Source organism: Pseudomyrmex gracilis, unplaced genomic scaffold, assembly GCF_002006095.1.
Source record: "Pseudomyrmex gracilis isolate BER0280 unplaced genomic scaffold, ASM200609v1 scaffold_102, whole genome shotgun sequence".
Lineage (NCBI taxonomy): Eukaryota > Metazoa > Arthropoda > Insecta > Hymenoptera > Formicidae > Pseudomyrmex > Pseudomyrmex gracilis.
The window spans coordinates 274464-287212 of NW_018020686.1; the positions used below are offsets into that span (position 1 = coordinate 274464).

Below are 12749 nucleotides of genomic sequence, written 5' to 3' on the forward strand. Positions count from 1 at the left end.
TAATCAATATCGTTGTGTGTATATAAATTTCTAAGCTCGGCCTCCTCCTCCTCCTCGGCAAAAAAAAAAAAAAAGCAATTCTCGCGCTCTTTCTTCATCCGGTTGTGTACCGGTTAAAAAGTTCAGTAATCAAGCGCGATAAGCGTGAAACGCTACGCCCTTTCTTTCTCCGCGAGGGAAAAAAGACTGCTCTGAATGAATAAAGTTGTGCGTTGAATGACACAAAGCCCCGTACCATCTCGCCTGCTGAAAAGTGCGCTTTCGATCTTTCAACCGGGGTTTTTCCACGAGAGATGCTTGGATCTTTAATTTGCGAGAGACAGAGAGAGAGAGAGAGAGAAAGAGAGAGAGACAAGAACGAATCGATGTGAAATGCGACGAGAAATTATCGCGCGCGGAACGATCCTCGAAGAAGTATCGAGCCGCTTCGGCGTTGGTCAGCCACTTTGGAGGGCTCGCGCAGCAGGTGCTTGGTCGCGGATAGGTCCCGGTGATATGGTAGGTCGGTATAATCCACGACGGCGGGTTGCAGCTGCACGCGAGGAGAGGGTTAGCAGCGGCACACAGAGGGGGAGGGTGAGAGCCAGCCGCCGGCCCCGAGTCGAGGGGGTCGAGCTCGCCCGATGGGGGGAAGCCAGCGCGCAAAGGTGGCGTCGGCGTCGCGACGCCCGGAGAGAGTCAGTCACCAGCCGACCTCAACGCGCCGCGTAACCTCACTTCGACCTACTGAAGCGCGCGCGCGCTCTCTCTCTGTTCGTGCTTGGTAACACAGTGGTGTGCTGCTCCCCCCCGTTCGGGGATTTTTTATGGATCTGATAAAAAAAAATCGTGAGATATCGCGGAAATTCGCGTTCGATTTCTCTCCCAAAAAAAATGTCGGGGCTTGAACGCGACAAACCACCGCGGCGGCGGCGGCGGCGGCGGCGGCTCGACGTGAGATCGACGGAACGACGACGCGCGTCGTGAGATCGAAACGCGAATCGCGCGCGTCGTCTGCCTGGTGGATCTTGCGCCACTCGTGGTGCGACTCTTCTTGAAATTGGCGAAAGAAGAAATTCGCACGTCGCGTCGTTCCTCCGTTCCTCCGCGAATTTGCTTTCTCTCAGAAAGAAAATACGAAAAACTCGTTGGTTTTGTCGTCGTCGCTCGTGAGTGAGTTGTGTGGATCCGAGTCTCTCGCGCGCGCGTCATACATTTGTACCGTATATATCGTTGAGATGTACGTGCCTCAACTTTCTTGCCTCACTGCGCCCTTCGACCTTTTCTCTCCGCGTGATCGAATATACAACTCGCGAAAAACGCACGCGGGGGGCTCGATTCTCTCGCTATACGCGGCGGGATTGTATCGCGGTAGAGAACCGCGCACACGGTTGTCGCCCGACAACTCGCGAAGTGGGTCACGCAAGTTTTTCGCTCCCGCGGATTCGCAACGAGGTGATCCTCGTTGGGCGCGCGGTGGTACGGCGCTTGGGGGTACCGATCGCCGATTGTCCTTGTTTCTCGGTTCCAAATTGTCGCAAAAGAGTGCTTTGACCGAGGCGCCATGCGTCGACCCGGGTATATCCGCGTGACCCGGCGACCCAACGTAGCAGTGGTAGCTGAGGTCACTGGATACACCACCCCGCCCCGGATGTGTTCAGAAAATTCTTCTTCTTCCCCTCCCCCCTCCCGCGCGCGCGCTTCTTTTCGTTTCTTTTCAATTTTCAGTTGCACGAAGCTCGCGGTTACGACGACGTGATCCAACTTTCCGTCGTATTTTGTTTTGTTTGTGCGAAAGTAAAGGAGCACGTACGAAACATTTGTAAGTCTTGCTTACTTGGTTTCACGGTTGGCGACGCAGCACCTGGAGATCTGCGTAGCGATCGCGGGCGTTGTTACCGAAGTCTTACGATGTTGCAATCATTGCGTAACAAATAATTAAAGAACATATATATAGAGAGAGACGGATTTGTAATTTGCAGATTTACAAGTCATATATTTCGTAATTTGACAAAATTGCAATTCGCGTTTCCGGTATCGAGAGAGAGAGAGAGAGATAGTTGTGCAAGTAACCAGCGCCGCGCGCGCTGTTTCACAATATTTCGCGTGTACAGTCTTACGAGAACTTCGTTTTACGCTCGCGACGACGAGCGTAATTTCATTTTTTTTTTTCTTGGAAACGCAAGGTGTTCCCGACAGATTCGCGTTTCTTATCGGCGTTTTGGTCACCGCGACGGCTGCATCCCGTTGATAAACCGCGTGTTTACGTTGGCCGCACATACGTTGCCCGAGCACGTGTTTGAATATCGAATATACACGCGATGATAAAACGCGCTCGCAGTTAATTCGCAACTCTTTTCCAAAATGCGATGTTGACTTCGCATCAATTATTTAACGACGTATTGCGATACATACATCGATGGCAATATCATATACAATAGATATAGATGCGTTCGATTTAGGGCGTTCACACGCTCTGAGCGCCAGTTCCGTCATTGTTCCACATTTAAAGAACGATAAAAAAAGAACGGACGCTTAAGGCGCGCCCAAAGCATCCAATGACGTATCAATTTGTTTATCTTTGATTTTATCAAAAAATTCTCGTCTCGCGCGATAAAAATTTTATTCCACCATTTCTTTGAAAGAATCATCTCTCTCTTCCGGTTGTATAACCATATCCTATGCACATATAAAGGAAAAAGAATTATATCAGATATAAAAACAACTTCACAGTCGTGCATAAAAGTAATATGTAATTAATTAACATTTATTTATGAACGTTGTGTGAGGCGCGCCCCTTACTTGATAATTAAAAGAAAAAAGGCTATAATTGGATTGTACACGTCGGTGTAATTTTTAATAAAATTTTAATTACAAGTTTCTTTTTTTTTTTTTTTTAGAATCTGTTTTATAATTTTATCTGCTTCATGATTATATCTGAAAACATTTATTATCAATAATTGCATTCACCCGATATATATATTTCTTCTCTGTTGTGCGATCCAGTTCGCGGAACCGGATGAATTATTGTTCGCTCACAGACAAGCGCACACGGAGCAGCGCTATTATTCGCGATTCGCTCGCACGATTACACCGCGTCGTTGTCGTTGTCGCGTCGTCGTCGTCGTCGTCGTACGTGTTCGAGGCGCGCATCGGCGAAATTTAATCTCCGGGGCTTATCTCTCTCGCGCGAGAGTGTGCATCACAGATCGGACATCACACAGTGATCTTGATCGAGTGAGGATGCGCCGGCGTGCAGCGTGGACGGGGACGCATGCTGGCGAGAAGCACGCGACGACAACGAGCCAGTAATCCGCGCCTCGGAGTCGGTGACCTCTCGACCAATCGCAGTCCAGAGGAGTGTGATGTTTGATGCTGCAGTGGTGTTTTATGCGGCGACGACGAAAAGGTGTGCACTCTCTTTCTCTCTCTCTCTCTCTCTCTCTCTCTATCTCTCTTTTTCTCTTTCCTCTCGTTCCCATCTCCTTCACTCTGTACACCGTACAATATAAACGAGAGACTAATTCGCTCTCTCCGTTAACCTAATTTCATTGACGCTTGGCTGCAGTTGCTGCGCGACCACCTTTTCCATCTCGTCTCTCTCCTCCGCTTTCCCCGGAGGCCACCTTGTGTCTTCCATCTCCCGCTTCGTGTGTGTCGTGTTCGCGATTTTCCCAGTCGTAATTGTCATCTCATTCATGCATGAAAAGCGAGAAACGTTAGAGAACGAAACGCGCTGTGAGGAACGAATTTTTTTGCAGTAGCTGCTGATGATGATTTCGTTTGTGCTTTGTTTGCGACATTTTCTCAATTTGAGAATTTATTTTATTTATCTCGCAATCTCATCGTATGCATCTTTGTTTTTTGTTTTTGTTTTTGTTTTATTTTGAAAGATACGCTGCTTTGTTAGTAGAACGGAGACAAATTGCTAATGAACTTTATATATAAGAGGAGGGTTGAACGCGATCGCACAGCGGGAGGGAGAGAGGGAGGGGTCTCTCTCTCTCTCTCTCTCTCTCGCGATATAACTCGCGCGTCACCGGACCGACGGGGATCCGGGCAACGAGCCGTTTCAATTAGTAGTTCCGCGCGGGATCCGTTAACCGGAGGGAACGGGGGGAGGGGGAGGAGGGGGGCGAGGAGTAAGCGTTTAATCGCCGGTTTAGGCTCGGGGGGGTAAAGGCTCGTGGAAAGGCTCGATCGATTTCCAAGTGGAGAGCTTTCCGCATAACCGAAAGGAGGAGCGGCGGCAACGACGAGCCGACTTGGTTGAAGCCTCCGAGACGGGTACTTGATCCCCCGGGCTGTGGTGGATGAAGTGTCGGACAACGAGAGCGCGATCCGGGTGATGCACAGCCAATGGCCCTGAACGGTCTCCACTTGGCGTTAACGGGGGGATGGGGGGAGGGGGGCGCGTGAAACGACCGGTGTCGTCGTCGTCGTTGATGGCGACGACCTTGTCCCCACGCGACACTTCATCCTCTATCGTCACACAAGCCGTAAAACGTACGCGCGCGATACCGTACGGCGATATTAAGTCGCATGCCGCGCGACGAGAGTCCTTGATTTCGCGCGCGCAACGTGAAATTACATCACGTGTCGCGCGTTACGGCACGCGGCGCGGCGACGACGACGACGTGTGTCACGTATTTTATACGCGCTCTCGGATTAGCGCGCGATGCAATATGGCGCGCCGTGGTGGTTATCGCGCCCGGTGGTTATCGATTTGATTATTCTAATTGGAATTGCTCGCTGACTGACACGCGCCGTACGCGCTCGCTCGTGCGTAAGGAGAGCGTACGAGTTTGAAACGTGTGTCAAGTTCGAAACGTCATTGTGCGTATCGGGGGGGGGGGGTATATATTCAACGCGCGAACGCAATGTGCGCTCGAATGTGCGCGTTCCTCGCGCGCGCATATTTTTGGAAATATAAACTTTTCTTAAACGGAACTTGATTGTTTAGAGATCACAACAAGTTGCGAAAAGAAATTTATATGCGCGAATCGATGATACGTGTATACGAAAAACGATCGTGTGTTGTGTGCGTACACACGGAGAGGTCTGTATAGCGCATAATCGTTGAACACATGTAAATTAAAGAACGTTCGCTCTCTTGGTTGCTCTTGTAATTGGATGGACTGAATTTGCGACGGTTAGACAATGACCGGTCGCACAAGAAGTCCGGGGGATCCGCTCTTGCGCGTGAAAGTTTTATCTAAACTGGCACCGGGGGTAACACACAGACGTAAAATTTTATTGTTCCGGCGCTCTCCGCAGATAAGCAGTTTTTGTTTTGCCGACGGCGCAACCGATAAATACGTATTCTCGCGTAAAAAATTTCACGCGCACGTGAGCGATTCGATATATGTTGCTTGTTATTTCGCGCGCGTTCCCCCCGCAAGAGTTTTTATCAAAATACTTATTCACCCCCATCGCGGTTAAATATACGAAAACAATCGAGAAGAAAAGCTAATCGAATTATCGAATGTTGACTTTCGTTTTATATTTTAATCCCGTTATTGGAACTTTATAACTTTGGCTAATAATATATCCGCGCTCTTTGTCACTTGTCTCTCTCTCTCTCTCTCTCTCTATCTCTCTCGCTGTGTGTCGCTACATTTTCAGACACGCTCGGGAGTTATACACGATTCAGTGGCGTGTGACCTAATTTCCAGAATCAATGCTTTCAAGATCTAAGGGTCTGCAAATGAAGTTTTTGCATCCCTTTTTGTCAGGCTAAAATTAGCCGCGGACCGGACCAAAATTTCGCGCAACAAATTGCGCGGCTGTGCGATTTTCAAATTCGCACGCGCGCGTGTAAATAACGTTATGGGTATCTCGCTCGAAAATAATTACCCGATAAATCTCAATCGAGAGGTTTTCAATACGCTTCTAATTTTCGCGTTTGTAATCCCTCGGAAACGCTGAGCATAAAATATTCACGTCTATTTAAAAACGCGCAACACACAAATCGAGGTTTGTTTAATATTTCAAATATAAGTCGCGGTCGTTTCGCACTGTGACGCGCTCTCTCCGCGAATAAATTCAGAAGAACTCAATTTTCTGTTTTTTTTTTTTTTTTTAATTTAGAGTTCAAGTTTTTTTTTTTTATTCTTCGGACCGCGATTTTCTACACCGCCGCGTATGCAAATCGATCGGGTTATTTTTTCTTTATTTCGGCGAGTGTTTCTTTTGCGATTGTGCGTTCGATCTCGTGTGTCTTTTGTTTGTTTTTTTAATCCGATAAACAAAGTAGACGGTCCGCTTTGTGGAACTCGCGCGCGCATTGGTGAAGCGCCAACGCACAATTGCGACGCGAGCGGTTATTCCGGAAGAGACTTTGTTGTTTTGTGCGTCTCCTCCGGAAAACATTCGCGTTTCGCGAATGAGACTTTTGAGACCGTCTGAGTTCTCGAGAAGACGCTTTCAGAGTTACGCATTGTCGTGGAACATCAACGTGAAGTACTTCGCCGGGAGGACGATTGCACGAGAGATATATACTCGCCCGTAGTCGTTGTCATAAAGGAGAAACGACCATAGAAATTGTAATGACCAACCACTCTGTGACTAATGAATCGTGACGTTGAAGGGAAAAATTATATAAAATTCTCGACGGCTCTTATGCATACGTGTCAATCGCTTAAGTCGTAAAATTAGCGAGAATTACCGCGAGAATTTTCGTCACAACGTCCGATAATTTGCGAACGAAAAACTTTTTACGGGGAGAACGGTAGTCAACATCTTCTCGCGCGTGTAAAGCAAAACAATAGTTTCATTCGCACGTGTAACGTGCGCGCACGCGCGCGCGAGCGTAGATAACAATGTAAAATAAATTAAAAAGAAACAAGGAAAAAACAAAAGGAAGTTATCACGCAACGAAAAGCAAAAAGCGGGTGCAGATAGCGAAAAATTAGAAAATGCAACAGAGAGAGAGAGAGAACGCAAGCGGTAAATAAAATTGCAATTACAATTAGCCGGGGAGAGCTACCTCTCTCCCAATTTTGTGTCTAAACAAATTCGCGAGGAAGGAAAAATCCGTGGCGGAACGAAGTATAACGCTTCGCTAAAAGATAAAAAATTGCAGATAAATGTGCAAATCTGTTTACAATGCCGAGAGATATGAAAGTTTATCTCGTCGTATCTCGTCAGCGCGAATCCTCTCTCGTTTTGCGAATTGAAATGAAAGCCCGAGAAAATTGACATTTATACTCTTCCGCCGATCTCCTCCTCGTCGCGGAATTTTACGCGCGATACATCGTTTTCAACAAAACCGATTTGCGCGCGCGCGCGCGCGCGCTTATTCTTCTCTTTATAAACAATTTACGCGCCGATCGATATCGGTTGTCTATGCGGATAATAATATTTGCACCCGCCCACACGCGAGGCACTCACTGACGTAGTTCGAACAACGCCGTGTAGTTAAGGATCGAACGGGGGGTAGGGGGGAGGACAGGAGATTACACGTGAACCTCCTGCCTTCTGTAATAGACATTCGCGCAAGCACGCGGTTGCGGTACGTGCGATATCTCGGGAATTTCAGTCGCGAAATTCTCTCCTTCTCTCTCTCTCTCTCTCTCTCTCTCTCTCTCTCTCTCTCTCTCTCTCTCTCTCTGTCTCTCTCTCTTTCTCCCGTCTTCATCCCTCTCGTTTAAATATACCTTGTTCTCTCCCCGAGAGTTCTTCCCGTGAGGGAAGGCGCGTGTCCCGTCGCTAGCCAACACGCAACGTTACATCTCACGTGTGCGCGCGCGCGTGTATGTGTGCACGCCGGGTTTTCCGATAATCAATCTGGAATTAGCGTTAACTAATCTCTCTCGGACTAAATGATTTGGTATCTGTGTTTCCAGATTCTATTCTCGTTCGTTATATATATATAGAGATCGAGAGGAGAAATTGAGAGTTGACCGAAATTTAAAAGTCAGTTCCTGACTTAGAATCACTCCAACGTATCTGTAACCGAGTTATTCGTCGCGGAACGATAAGTCGATAACAGACGTGTTCGTTGACGGTGGAGAGTTGGAAGTTTCTCACGATCGTCGGCGATAATCGGAATTTATTTGTCATCGGAATATTTCATGACTTTTTTTTGTATATCAATCATTTTGTGAGATAGCCTATATTAGGCGTTTCGAAAGTTTGCTCGGAATGTGCTCGGGGGCGTTTAACCCTCTATGTGCCGAATTTTTTTCTTAAATATAACTTGCAAGGTATTTATTTTGACATTTCAGGTTGACGGTGCTGCCAACCGTCATCAATATTGTTATTGGTTATTTCAGAGGCATTATACACACAGAAAAATGCATACTGTATCAAGTATATAATAAGTTTATATATCCGCAAATATATTATAAGATCTTTGTAAGTATTTAATTTACTCAAAATACACTCTAAATCTTAGTAAATTTGTATTTTGAGTAAATTAAATACTTACGAAAATCTTATAATATATTTGCGGATATATAAACTTATTATATACTTGATACAGTATGCATTTTTCTGTGTGTATAATTAAGACGTATACATCATCTTGTGAAAAAAAAACTAAAACTATTTGGTAAAATGTGGATATATTAGCTTGTGACTTGAAAGTTACATGGGCCCATATAGAGGGTTAACCAGATCTTGTGTGCGATCCGAGCTAGTGGCACTTTCAGCACGTTCAATCGATGTCGCTCTCAAATGGCGCTGGAGGAAGTGGCGCCTTCAGGCTATAACCTCGGCTGTTTATTATCGGTGCTCGTTAATGTTTTTTTTACATTAACGCAACGCGGTTCGACGATTTTATTATTTTTTTTTTTAGATTTTCTTTTCGCGCCAGCACTTGGACTTAACCGCAAAGCGGACAGATTAATATCGGTTTTAAAGCGACACGCGCGCCGGATAAAGCGTCGAGAGATCGTTAGAGAATCGCCTCTTTCCGAGAGGGCGGCGCTTTTCGACGCGCCACACGTTTCATGAAACATCATCCTACGTTTCTTTCGTTTGCACCCAGTCCCCCGGTTTTGATGGGTATGTGTACCCTGTGTGTACGTACCTCGTCGACCTGTTGTCGAAGGCCAAACACACAAAGCGGCCGCGCCGTCGTCGTCGTGTTGTTTCCGGGTCAGAGTTCAACGAACGTGTCCCGTGCGCGTTCGTCGTGTAAGCGCGCGCGAGGGCGGCTGATACGTACGTGCACGCCGTGCGCGCGCGCGCGCAACGTGTGTATCGTCACACGCGTAATATTTCAACATCGCATCGGTACGCGCGTGTGCGCGCGCGCGCGGATCTCAGAATAGATCAAAGGACCATTTCTAATGCATTTCATCGCGCTTAGCTTCGCTATATATAAAGGTCGAGGCGAGCTGTACTGTGAGGTGTGTTTCCTGCTCTTTTATCCCTTAAATGATCGCGTTCGATCTCTCTCTCTCTCTCTCTCTTTCTCTTTCTTTATACCGCGACTCTTTTATCGAATATATATTCTTGGTACGATATAATAAACACGTGTGTGTGACACAATGCGGACTCTCTCGACAATTGCTTTGAGCGGATTCCCGGGGGTGGATTTCTTTTGCAATAAAAAAAAAAAAAAAATCGTCCCGACACGCGATAGGGTTAGAGAGTTACTGGCCGATTAGCTTTGATTTCTCGAGTGATGCACCGCGTATATATACGTCACGAGTCTTACGTCATCGGCGTTAGGTAGGTCGGCGAACTGCGACCTGGATTCGACGGATAGATTCCGCACATTATCTGACGACCGCAGGGCAATTCGGCATTCAACGTTCCGGAACGCGCGGCGGAACGTATCGACCTATCAGCTTGATTTCCCGCACGCGCTTTATGACGCGCGAAGTAGCGCTCGGCATAAGATTATCGAGTCCGCTCGCGGCGTTTCACCACCGGTCAGTTCGGACAAGTCAGTTCGCGACAAAAAAAAAAAAAAAAAAAACGCAGATTCTATATTTTATCTCTATATTCTCTCAGTGTTGTTTGTTCTTTCACATTTTTCTACAAATTTCAATAGTTTTGTTCTTTCATTTTTTCGAGAAGAAATAACGTTTTTTTTATTTTTAGAGAGACATTATTCTTGGAATTTATTTTAAAAAAATACAACTTGCGGAAAAATGCGTTTAAACGTTTTTTTTTTTAAACAAAAGACAAATTCTTGCCGTTCGCGCGTTGGTCGGTTATTTCTGTGCGCGAGGCGCAAAACAATAACGCTCTAGGTGAATACACCGATTAGATAGTAGTGCTCGAAGCCGCGAGGAACGCGAGAAGAATCATGTGAATTTACGCGCGCGCACGCGCTCGCAAAATTGCAGTTTAATTCAGATAAAAGATTCCGCTGAAATTCGCAATCTCATTCGCGGCCTCCATCCGCTGATTAGTCCTCTCTTCAGAGTTTGCTTTGATCGGAACGCCGTAAATGGAGAAAGGCGGAGTTTTAAATTATCGACCTGAATCTCCCCCTCCCTCCCTGTTTATCTCCCCGTTCGCTCGCAAAGATTATCGCGAAAGAAAAGCTATCCTTTTGCGCGTTCATACCCCAGATCCCATTTCGGTATTTTCGAAATACCGCGCGAGTTTCTTCTTCCCCGAACATTCTTCTTCTTGCGAAGTGGCCGTGTTGAAATCACGAAACAATTTGTATTTGTCTTCTGGGAAATAACGGGAAGATAAATATTGTATATATTGTACGGAAACCGGCTCTGTATAGATGTGGAATAATTTATTCGTTCCCGTCACTTTGTGTGTTCAAGAGAGAGAGAGAGAGAGAGAGAGAGAGAGAGAGAGAAATATATTCGGAGCGTGGCACGAATGCTGGATACATTTTGAATGACTCGTAAAATTAACATGAGCAATATCAGAAACGATCGTGGCGGCGGAACCTAGTTGAGTGTCATAAACGCGCGCGCGGTCGATAGTTACATCTCATTTCGTCCCGTGCAACATTGATGCGCGTTTGTAACGAGCGCGTCAAGTAGCGAATATTCCTCTCTATCGAGTTCTCTCTCTCTCTCTCTCTCTCTCTCGAAGATACACAGTGACATTTGTCACGTCATCGATCGATTAATCAACTCGAATTTATTGGCTATAGATATAAATTGGCTCGTCTGAAAACGTATTCTCTGACTTTGGGTTTAACGCGAACAGATCGAGAGGATTATCGCTTATTCCATTTTAACGCGTTAAGAAAGTCAGAGTATCAACGTTCTCTCTCTCTCTCTCTCCCCCCGAGAACCGTTTTCTTCTCTTATTCGATTAGATCCCCGGATAAAATCGCGCCGCGACCTAACTTGCGGTGTCGCGTTCTCAAGATGTAAATCACCCCCCGATTTCCTTTTCTCTCTCCTCCGGTTTATACACGGGATTACCCTCTTTAAACCGCGCGAGCTTCTCTCGTCCCGTCGCGCGTTGCATACCGAACAGGATTCGACCGCGAACGAAAACGGGATCGTGGTAGGTACGCGATGTAATTTATGGCTCGCTCTACGTTCTCGTTCAACGCGTTCTCAATCTCCGCGTATCAAGGGCGAGTTTTTTATCCTGCGATTCTCGTTTTTTTTTCTTTTTTTTTTTTTTTTTTTTTTTAATTTAAATACAAATGGTGATTTTAATTGCGGCATAAATCTCGTCGTTTTTATCAAGTTTTTCACTCGCTTGGTATAGTTTGTTTTTTTTTCTTTTGTAATATCTGTGCAACGCTATACTCTGTCGAGATACTCGTAATGATCCCCCCCCGTCGTATGACGAATTTCCTATTTTTCGCGTTTGCGCGAGAAACGCGGTCGTTCGTGTCCAAAAAAAAAAAAAGACGCGTCTCTCACAAACGAGCGAGCGAAACGTCGCAGTTTCTCTCGGCAAACGGTTTTACTTTCCTTTAATTGCCGTAATCGAAACGACGCGGAGGTAGACGATCAGAGATGGATGGGTTTCGCGAATCGCGCTTGTCAAATACGTGGATAATAGAAGTTTTTTTTTTTGGAAAAACGCGAGTTCTCTCAACATTGTTCGCCTTATTTGCGCGAAGGAAAACGCGCGCTGTACTTAAAAAAAATTCTCTCTCGTCACACTTTCGTTACGTGCGCGTGATTGTGTGATTTGTTTTTTTCCCCGATATCATCGGAAACATTTTATTGTAAAACTTGACGCAGCGCAGCCGTCAGTGTGTGCGTGTGCGTGTGTGTTTACGCAATTAATCATTTTTTATCGGCTTTATCTCTCGCTCCAATCATCAATCTTCCGACTTCGTCAAAGAAAGGGGGAAACAGCGAACAGTTCGAAACTGGCGACGCTCGCCAGGTCAGAATTTTATCTGATTCTTCTTTTCTACGTCGATAGGGAGGAGCTTAATAGTTTTTTCCACGGTTCGCGATGAGAACCCACGTGGATTCGCGATTCATCGCTCTGTCTCTAAAGTGGAAGAGCGCCAACGATGAGAACGCACATCGCGCGCGATCGATTCGCGCGAGTTTATACATTTGCACAACGTCTATGTCTCTTTCGAGCGAGGAGTTCCGTCGATCGATCGAAACGACGTGGAATCGACGTGTTTCCCGTAATACTTTATTATATTTTTTTCTCCACAGCTCCCGCGCCGCCGATGTGTGTGCCCGCGCACATTTCCGCTTACATTTCGGAGCGGAGAGACCGAAAGAGATACGACGCGATCACGTGATGATCACCGCAAACACTTCGGTGCGCGTTTTTTTGCTACCTACGTGCTTTACTCGCGTCAAATATGCACGTGTGAAGCACATCGTGTGTGCGCGTGTGTGTGTGTGTGT

At 46.4% G+C, this 12749-nt stretch overlaps 1 protein-coding gene across 2 annotated transcripts in view; it reads left to right on the forward strand.

Moving 5' to 3' along the window:
* The window catches only part of LOC109855930 (phosphatase and actin regulator 2), a 146352-nt gene that overhangs the window by 13125 nt on the left and 120478 nt on the right, over window positions 1-12749 (forward strand). Inside the window, exon 1 of one of the 2 annotated variants that reach the window (XM_020430658.1) lies at window positions 3211-3388. The exons of the other annotated variant lie outside the window; for it this stretch is intronic. Within the exon in view, the coding sequence (XP_020286247.1) occupies window positions 3352-3388 (37 nt within the window). The 5' untranslated portion in view covers window positions 3211-3351. Of the gene's footprint in view, window positions 1-3210; window positions 3389-12749 lie in introns of those variants that run through there. 2 annotated transcript variants of the gene reach the window in all.